We start from the raw sequence: 7,858 nt of genomic DNA, 5'->3' as shown, positions 1-7,858 counted from the left end.
TTCCCTTCTTGCTCAGTGTGAGCTTACAATCATTGAACTTGAATGGATGCGGTTCTGTGAATGCATCTCCACAAGGACCACTGCTGCCTTGCTTTGAGCCCAAACTTTGTTCTAGTGATCTCCTTTCCCCCCGTACTGGTAATTAAGCAAGGCAACTCATTTTCACAGGAAGGAAAGGAAGAAGTACATAGCCAGACGTGGTGAATTCCTCATCTATTTCCTGCTTGTGCCCTTTAGCACTTCGGGGAGCACATTGGCAGAGGTTCCCCACCCACGCAAACCACAATCATACACACGCTTTCTAAGATTTTTTTTTAACAAAGTTCTCCGAGTTGCCAGTCTGGGATCTCACCTAAAAAAAGAATTGGCTTGGTTCTCAGGCAACAATCTCTTAAGTGCCACCGCCGTGAAGAGCACCCAGTCTGATAAGGCGAGTGCCAAGGCGCTCAGGTGGGGATTCTTGGCACAGCGCCTTATACTGGCTCATATACAGGAGCTGGGTGGAGCCAAGCCAGGGAGTCCCTCCTTCCACCTTTGGGTTCGGTTTGCTTCCTTGTTGAAGCCACCTGTGGCTCAAAAAGAATTTCGAGGGGTTGGGAGAGTAGCTCAGTTGATTAGAGGTGGGACAGAAAGATCAAAGGTTCAAGGTCATCTTCTAGCTACTTAGTTTCAGGCTAACCTGGGCTACAGGGAATAATAATAATAATAATAATAATAATAATAATAATAATAATAATAATGTTTCAGCTAAGAGCATATTTGGCGATCATGTCCCAAGCCAGAGCTAACTTCAAATCACTGAGTTTCCTCAAAGAGGAAGCAGGGAGTCAACGAGGTCTAGCCCGGCAGGATTTTCCGCAGACAACCCCCCCTCCCCCAATTCCTCACCACCACCACCACCACCCCCAAGGCTGGTAGAGACTAGAGCCGAGGAGTCCAGCTCACGAGACTTGCCCTGGCTGTGGGCCAACGCCGGGTTGCCCTTGACTTGGACAGACTGGGCCAGGGAAATGAAAGTAAAACCTGATGTGGCCGGGGGCCCAGCTGGAAGTTGGTGACAGGTAGGTCACATCTTCAAAGAGACTGACAGCCGCTGTGTCAACAGACAATACAGAGATAAAATGAATGGAAGGATACGGAAAGGGACAGAAGCGAGAAAAAAAAAAAACTATGGTCAGGTTCTGGGGTTCCTGGGAAGCCACGCAGCGCTCTGTGCTCCCTGCGCGTGTTGGTATAGACAGGCTAGCGCATGGCTGGGGCCGCTGCGGTGACTGATCCGCGGCCCAGAAGGCCCTAAGGCGGGCCAGTTCGCCTAGCTGCAGCCCTTTCAACATCTGTGTCCCAAGCCCCTACCAGAGGCAGAACCTGGGAATCTGTCCCCTGCCTTGGGTGGACAGTTCTAGGAGGATAAGTAATCTTAGTGCGGCCATTTCTCCCTCAGGTGCAATGTCCATGGTTGTCTGGAGAGTGACAAATGGGCTGAACTCAGCACAGACCGCACTGCGAGCAAGGTCCGCAGGACAGAATACCTAGACGGTTTTGCGCTTGGTCTCAGAACACTTAATGGCAGATAAGGTAGGAAGCTTGGAAATCTGCCGGGGTCGCCAGGAAGAGGACATGAGTTGTCCACATCACCAGGACTCGGGGCTAGGAGCTGGCGTAGGTCATGCAGGTCCTTAGCTTCGGGACCTTCCGGGAACCCTGCATGCGGAGCTGTGCCTGTTGCCCAGTTTGGCCCTAGAAGGGAAGAAAGTGAACTCAAGAATCCGTGAAGAGCACAAGCCAGAGGCAAACGTGTTTGAACTGATTCATCGTGAATTAGCACATATCTCTGGGCGGGGGCCGCATTCTCCTCTGCCCCTTGATGAGAATGGTGACCCCAGCCAGAAAACTTCGGGCCGCCACGCCCCAGTCTTTTGCGTCTGGACTCTATAGCTTCCCACCTTCAGTGTGACTGGGCGACATACTTACCCTCTCCGCACTCACTTTTAGTCGAGAGAACACCACTCAGGAGTGTGTGTAAAGATCGAAAGAGATTGGGATCTGGCTGGGATTTGCCAACGGTAAAGTGATTAACATACGTGAGGCATTAGTGTGCGCCCTGTCAGTCACTCCTCACGTTTACCATGGGTGAATGAAGGCAGCCAGGCCGACTCGCAGGTTATACCCTTATAAGGCTATCACAAGGAAGAAAACAAAAATCTCTCGTTCTAATTTTGGCTATTCCTGTATTTCCAAATAGGAATGTGAGTTCTGAATCTTCAGATAACTACCCTCTCCAAACCCCAATTTCCAATTCAGCTGTTCCCAGTTCTGCCCTGATTACGAAATCGTACTGGCTAGTGTGTCAAGCAACCCCACAGTCTCGGCCGCTGTCAGGGGGACTGAGGCCCACCCTTCCAGGTGTACCCGGCGGGCACAGATGGGGGTCGAGGCTCAGTCAGGTGCTAAGCCGGCAGGGGGCGCGGCCCATTCGAGGTCACAGCTCCCCAAGTCCAGGGTTTTGGTTATCCAAGTGTCCCACCCGTCTCCCGGTTCTTCCAGCACTATCCAGAGAGCTCAGATCAGCACTCTGGGTTGTAGACGTTGTGGGCAAACGATTCCCCCTTCCCAAGCTGTTCTGGCTGTCCTTTCCTGCTCACTGTTTGAACCCTACGCTGGGAAATTAGGGCAAGGGAAGTCCTGCGCCAGTCTAATCTCTCAGAGGGGATCTCTGAGACGCCTGGCCACAGGGGACCTCTTACCCCTACCCTAAACCCACAGGCAAGCTGCAAGGCAGGTCTGGTTTTAGAAGCAAGCATGCTGGAGGAAAGGGAGGGCTCCAGGGCAGAGCAGGCCCCGCCCTCCCTCCACTGAGCGCTTATAAGACGCTGGAGCTGGCGCTCACTATTCAGTGGTTTCTTGGTGACACTAGGCAGAACAACTCCAGCCTTTACCGCTCCTGGTTTCTCGGCTTCTCATCGCAGTCAGTCTTGGACTTTGCGGGTTTGGCCGCTGTCAGAAGGACGTCTCGGACTTTCTGCTTCAAGCGCTTGACAACTCACCCTTTCAGCAGGTAGGAACCGCTGGCCTCCACCGTGTTGGGGAGGGGGATGGCTTTGCCAAAGTCGGAAAACTTGCAGCGCTGGACAGGGGGAACAACCCACGTTAGGGTAACCACTGTAGAGTACACCTCACGTCCCAGGTCTAGCCCACACGCACAGCCGGAGCTCTCCTGAGATCCCTCTCCTCCTTGGGCTGTGATCCTAGGGCTTGAGTCAGAAACCTCTGGAAGCCTGGCACTTTGCAATGGCCTCCTTTGCCGTTCTTGTCACCCACCGGGCCAGCGCAAAAGCCTCCGGTGTTTCTCGGAGCCAGGGGGAGATAAGCAGCTGAGCCAAGGAGAGCGCTGCCAAGTGGCTCCCCCTCCTGCCGCCACCCTTCGTGTGCTGCGGGGATTGTGCAGCTGGCCGGGCGGCTCACACTCGGCTTCTTGCTCCTTTCCAGGGTATCGGAGCATCGCTACAGAATGAAGCTGGTTTCCATCGCCCTGGTGTTATTGGGTTCGCTCGCCGTTCTCGGCGCGGACACCGCACGGCTCGACACTTCCTCGCAGTTCCGAAAGAAGTGAGTTTGGGACCGCGCTTTCTTTTTTTTCAGCCCGAATACCTGGCAATTAGGGAAAATTGAGGGATGGTCTGGAGGTGTTAGAAAGGGAGTGAAGACTGGAGTTGGCTGGGGCATCACTTGAACCTAAGCCAAACGCATCTGCTTGTGTTTTCTAGGTGGAATAAGTGGGCGCTAAGTCGTGGGAAGAGGGAACTACAAGCGTCCAGCAGCTACCCTACGGGGCTCGTTGATGAGAAGACAGTCCCGACCCAGACTCTTGGGCTCCAGGACAAGCAGAGCACGTCTAGCACCCCACAAGCCAGGTAACTAACTATGCTCTCTGCAGAGGATGTGCTGTGCCCTCTCCACTCTACTGGCCCTGGGGACTGTCCTGGCTGGACTGCAGCTGCAGCTCCGGTGGAGGGAGCAGGTTCCAGGTCCCTCGGGTTCTGCATGGCTGCGGTCCCAGGTGGTTGGGAGCAAAGCCCTGGTTGATGAAGTGCCCTTCCTTCTCCGCAGCACTCAGAGCACAGCCCACATTCGAGTCAAACGCTACCGCCAGAGCATGAACCAGGGCTCCCGCAGCACTGGATGCCGCTTTGGGACCTGCACAATGCAGAAACTGGCTCACCAGATCTACCAGTTAACAGGCAAAGACAAGGACGGCATGGCCCCCAGAAACAAGATCAGCCCTCAAGGCTATGGCCGCCGGCGCCGGCGTTCCCTGCCAGAGGTCCTCCGAGCCCGGACTGTGGAGTCCTCCCAGGAGCAGACACACTCAGCTCCAGCCTCCCCGGCGCACCAAGACATCTCCAGACTCTCCAGGTTATAGGTGCGGGTGGCAGCATTGAACAGTCGGGCGAGTATCCCATTGGCGCCTGCGGAATCAGAGAGCTTCGCACCCTGGGCGGACTGAGACAATCCTGCAGAGATCTGCCTGGCTGCCCCTAGGGGAGGCAGAGGAACCCAAGATCAAGCCAGGCTCACGTCAGAAACCGAGAATTACAGGCTGATACTCTCTCCGGGCAGGGGTCTGAGCCACTGCCTTGCCCGCTCATAAACTGGTTTTCTCACGGGGCATACGCCTCATTACTACTTGAACTTTCCAAAACCTAGCGAGGAAAAGTGCAATGCTTGTTATACAGCCAAAGGTAACTATCATATTTAAGTTTGTTGATGTCAAGAGGTTTTTTGTTTTTTTTTTTTGTAACTTCAAATATATAGAGATATTTTTGTACGTTATATATTGTATTAAGGGCATTTTAAAGCGATTATATTGTCACCTTCCCTATTTTAAGAAGTGAATGTCTCAGCAAGGTGTAAGGTTGTTTGGTCCTGTGTGTGTGTGTGTGTGTGTGTGTGTGTGTGTGTGTGTGTGTGTGTGTGTAAGGTGGAGAGCGCCTGATTACCGCCTGTGGATGAAGAAAAAACATTGTGTCTTCTATAATCTATTTACATAAAATATGTGATCTGGGAAAAAGCAAACCAATAAACTGTCTCAATGCTGATTTATTCTCGCTTCATGCATTTGGGGAAGGAAGGTCTTGGTTTGGGTCGGCCTGGAAGTGCTGGGATTTTGCTTCTTGTTTGGGGAAGACTGAACTGCAGTGTGGGTGCGAAGCAACCTTTCTATGCACCGGCTTATCTGTCACAAGCTCTGTGGTCCATGTGGATGCACAAAGTACGTGTCCTGGGAGGGAGTCAAGATTTCTCGGAGACAGCCGAGTTCACCTCCTTGCGTGGCAGCCAGACTGGGTAGGGTAGTATGAGCCCTATTAGGCGAGCCTCGGCTCCTTAGGTTACTTGCGCAATTATACTCCGAATATTATGGGGTTGATTACTGAACTAAGGTGGTCTTTAGAGAATTAAGCTGATATTCAAGGCTTTCTAAGTAGAGAGTTTATGCTCCAGCTGCGGGTGTTAAAAGTCACCGGAACAAAAATGGGCAAAATGTTCGCACAAGCTCTGGGAAACCCTCAGCTAGCAGCCCAAGTCTTCTCTGAGCCCTAACGTCCGAAAGCGGTGCTGTGGCGCCCCCTGCTGGCCATCATGCGTGCTCCTCCAAGAGCGGTAGAGTAGTACGTGCGGTTTAATAAGTTCTTCTACGTGGGAGTCAGCACATAGCCTTAATGAAAGAGGAAAGAAGGGAGGGGGAGCAGTTTGCAGATGCCAACTGGGATACCCCCCCCTCCCGTCTTCTCCCTCCCCCTCCCGACCTGCACGCGGGCTTGTTGAGCCCGGACAGTGACTCAGCGCCCACACGCTGCGCAGCGAGCAGCTGCTGGCCGGAGGAGGGCGGACAGACGTGCAGCCGGAACCGTGCGCCTCCCAGGGCCTAAGACCTTCATTGTTCCGTCTCCCCTTCTAGCTCTCCTCTTCCTTCCTCTTTCCCAAGCCTTTTTCATGCTCCCTTCACTTCTATCTAGCCTTCTCTCCCTCTTTCTTCCTCCTTGCTTTCTGTCACCTCTGTATCCAGTGAGGAATGCTAGACTCTAAGCTTGAAGGCCCAGAGCACAGGCACTATTAGATAGAAAGGGAGGCTAAGGTGGCGCCATGTACCTGTCTAGCTAGGAGCCCCAGTTCACTCAGCCAATCCCTGAAGGTCAATTATTGTGCTTTCCTGGAAGTTTTGCTAGCCATTTGGACATGCTCAATTGCCTGTGCCTCTCTAGCAGGCTTAGGGGTTCTGGAAGCCGTTTGGTTTGGAGAGTGGAAGTGTTTGAGGATGGCATTTCAGGACCTAAGCTGTGCAGCCGGATGTTTCTTCCTTGCAGAAGAAACACAATGAAAAGCACCGGTCCTGGGTCTGAGTCTACGTACAACCTGACAGAGGCAGCTCCTGCTTCAGAAGAAAGCAGCCTATAGCACACAGAATCACCCCCAAGGCCTCAATTGTTGGCCCCTGGCTGTAGGAAGTATCGGTCTCGTCCAATTCCGTGTCCTATTTGATCTTAACAATTTCACGGAGCTCCCAGCACCAGTAGATCATAAATGCAGCACAGATCATCCCGGCCACAAGGACTTCTTGCTAAGTATTCACTTGGCACTTCGCCAGGCACTGAAGAGGCACAGGACATGCATGAAAGAGGAAATGACTAGAAGCCCCAACCCCGCAGTTGCTGTGCCAGTGGGCTCGGGTGGTCTGAAGGGGTTTCAGAAACGCTCAGAGCAGAAACCACCTTGGCCTCACCCACAGTGGCTCAAGCCACTCACTCGAGTTCTTTCTTTAAGCCAAGGTTTGTCCCGTAGCCACGAGCCCTCCAGCCAAAACCTCACTCTGGCAGAACTTCAACCTACCAGACAAAGCTGCCAAAGACAGGTTGGGCACCGGCTTAGGGGCAGCTGGGAACAGGCATCCAGCCTTGTCTGAGGGAGTCTTATGACCTCAGGGAATTCAAGGCAAGTATAACTAACTGTGGTGGTTCAGCCCGGAGAGGAACCAGACAGCTGCTCAGCTGGAGTCTTTCCCGTTGCTAAACCTGTGACCTGAGACATTTCTGAGCAGACAGAGACCCTCTTATGACCAGCCTGGTACAGCATTTGGGATTAACTAAAGGTCACCACAAAGCCTCAGGCCCTTCTCTGAAGGCTGTTCAACTGGCCTTCTGGGTTTTTTTTTTTTTCATAAGGTGCTGAAGGTTATCGGGATAGGGGCCTCCTGATGCCAAGAACACATCGTTTATCAACGGTGTTGAGTCATTTTGTGAGCTGATTTGAACCTGTCCACAGCTGAGAAAGTCAGGTGTTTTTTGTTTTTTTAAATCTGTAGCTGCTGTTGCTGGCTGTGGGAATGGTATCATCCATTTGTAATCAACCAAGGGTACCAGACGATTTCTTGAAAGTTCACCACCAACAGGCTGCCCGAACAGCTAAGGGTGGAAAGGAGACATGGGGTGAGACAGAAACCAGTTCTTTTTTTAGTCCCTGCTTGGTGTCAAATATCCTTCTAGCCACTTTATATACCTTATCTCCCCAAGCTCTTACAGTAGCTTTATGAAGGAGGTGCTATTATCTCTATTAGTAGATAAGGAAACTGAACTTCAGAGACATAAAGTAACTCAGGCAAGGTCACACAGTGAGCAGTGGAACCTGAATTTGCACTCAAGTGCTACAGGCTGTTTTGCTGCTGTGAAGACATAGGGAGTAAAATGAGATAATTTTAACCTTTAGTTTCTCAGGTCCTGCAACTCTGAGGATGGTAGGTGGTTTGCACAACCCCCTCCCAACCCCACCCTGTGGTCTGGAGAGCTTTCCGTGGGAGCCAGTGGGA

General features: G+C 52.3%; 1 protein-coding gene across 1 annotated transcript; it reads left to right on the top strand.

Annotated features, from left to right (window-relative positions):
* Positions 1–2,869: 2,869 nt before the first annotated feature.
* On the top strand, positions 2,870–5,096 carry Adm (adrenomedullin). Its single transcript, XM_032892911.1, has 4 exons — positions 2,870–3,055; positions 3,487–3,606; positions 3,765–3,911; positions 4,108–5,096. Exons 2-4 carry the CDS (start codon positions 3,509–3,511, stop codon positions 4,418–4,420), a joined length of 558 nt encoding a protein of 185 aa, XP_032748802.1. The 5' UTR covers positions 2,870–3,055; positions 3,487–3,508; the 3' UTR covers positions 4,421–5,096.
* The last annotated feature ends 2,762 nt before the right edge of the window (positions 5,097–7,858 follow it).

The sequence above is a fragment of the Rattus rattus genome, chromosome 2, assembly GCF_011064425.1.
Source record: "Rattus rattus isolate New Zealand chromosome 2, Rrattus_CSIRO_v1, whole genome shotgun sequence".
Lineage (NCBI taxonomy): Eukaryota > Metazoa > Chordata > Mammalia > Rodentia > Muridae > Rattus > Rattus rattus.
Note: the sequence above shows the minus strand (reverse complement) of the source record. Positions and strands in the feature narration are given on the sequence as shown.

Bases quoted from the DNA above. Each gene is read 5' to 3' on its own strand.
- Adm (XM_032892911.1), top strand. From the start codon at position 3,509: ATGAAGCTGGTTTCCATCGCCCTGGTGTTATTGGGTTCGCTCGCCGTT. The intron at 3,607-3,764 runs GTGAGTTTGGGA...TGTGTTTTCTAG, and splicing joins TCCTCGCAGTTCCGAAAGAA to GTGGAATAAGTGGGCGCTAA. The intron at 3,912-4,107 runs GTAACTAACTAT...CCTTCTCCGCAG, and splicing joins TCTAGCACCCCACAAGCCAG to CACTCAGAGCACAGCCCACA.